The sequence below is a fragment of the Tupaia chinensis genome, unplaced genomic scaffold (assembly GCF_000334495.1).
Source record: "Tupaia chinensis unplaced genomic scaffold, TupChi_1.0 Scaffold142716_1, whole genome shotgun sequence".
Lineage (NCBI taxonomy): Eukaryota > Metazoa > Chordata > Mammalia > Scandentia > Tupaiidae > Tupaia > Tupaia belangeri.
Window position 1 is genome coordinate 382,129 of NW_006202562.1, and position 343 is coordinate 382,471.

The 343-nt window shown below is 65.0% G+C and overlaps 1 protein-coding gene across 1 annotated transcript in view; it reads right to left on the reverse strand.

Moving 5' to 3' along the window:
• Positions 1 to 343, reverse strand: part of PYGB (glycogen phosphorylase B) — a 66,154-nt gene that overhangs the window by 15,814 nt on the left and 49,997 nt on the right. The window contains exon 14 of the mRNA XM_027766354.1: positions 247 to 306. Within this exon, the coding sequence (XP_027622155.1) occupies positions 247 to 306 (60 nt within the window). The remainder of the gene's footprint in view (positions 1 to 246; positions 307 to 343) is intronic.

Sequence of the window (343 nt, forward strand, 5' to 3'; positions counted from 1 at the left end):
CCCCAGAGGCTCCCTCCAGAGCAGCTGCCAGGAGGGCAGGTCACGACGGGGTCAGGGCTGGCCTGGGGGTCTGCACTCTCCCGTCTGCCTGCTGTGTGGGCCGAGGCTAATCAAAATCCTCACCTGGAGAGCTGAGTGGAGTGGTGGAACCCCATGGCCCCCCAGGGTCCTTTGCCAAGTCCCCACAGTAGGGCCAGTGGGTGCACGCAGGAGCCCTGACCTGAGGAGGAGGCGGGCTGGGCCTACCTGCTTGACCTTGGCCACGTCTCTGATGAAGGCCTCGTCGCTGACCAGCGGCAGCAGCTTCTTTTGGTGGCTCAGGGACCGTTGGAAAAACTCCCCC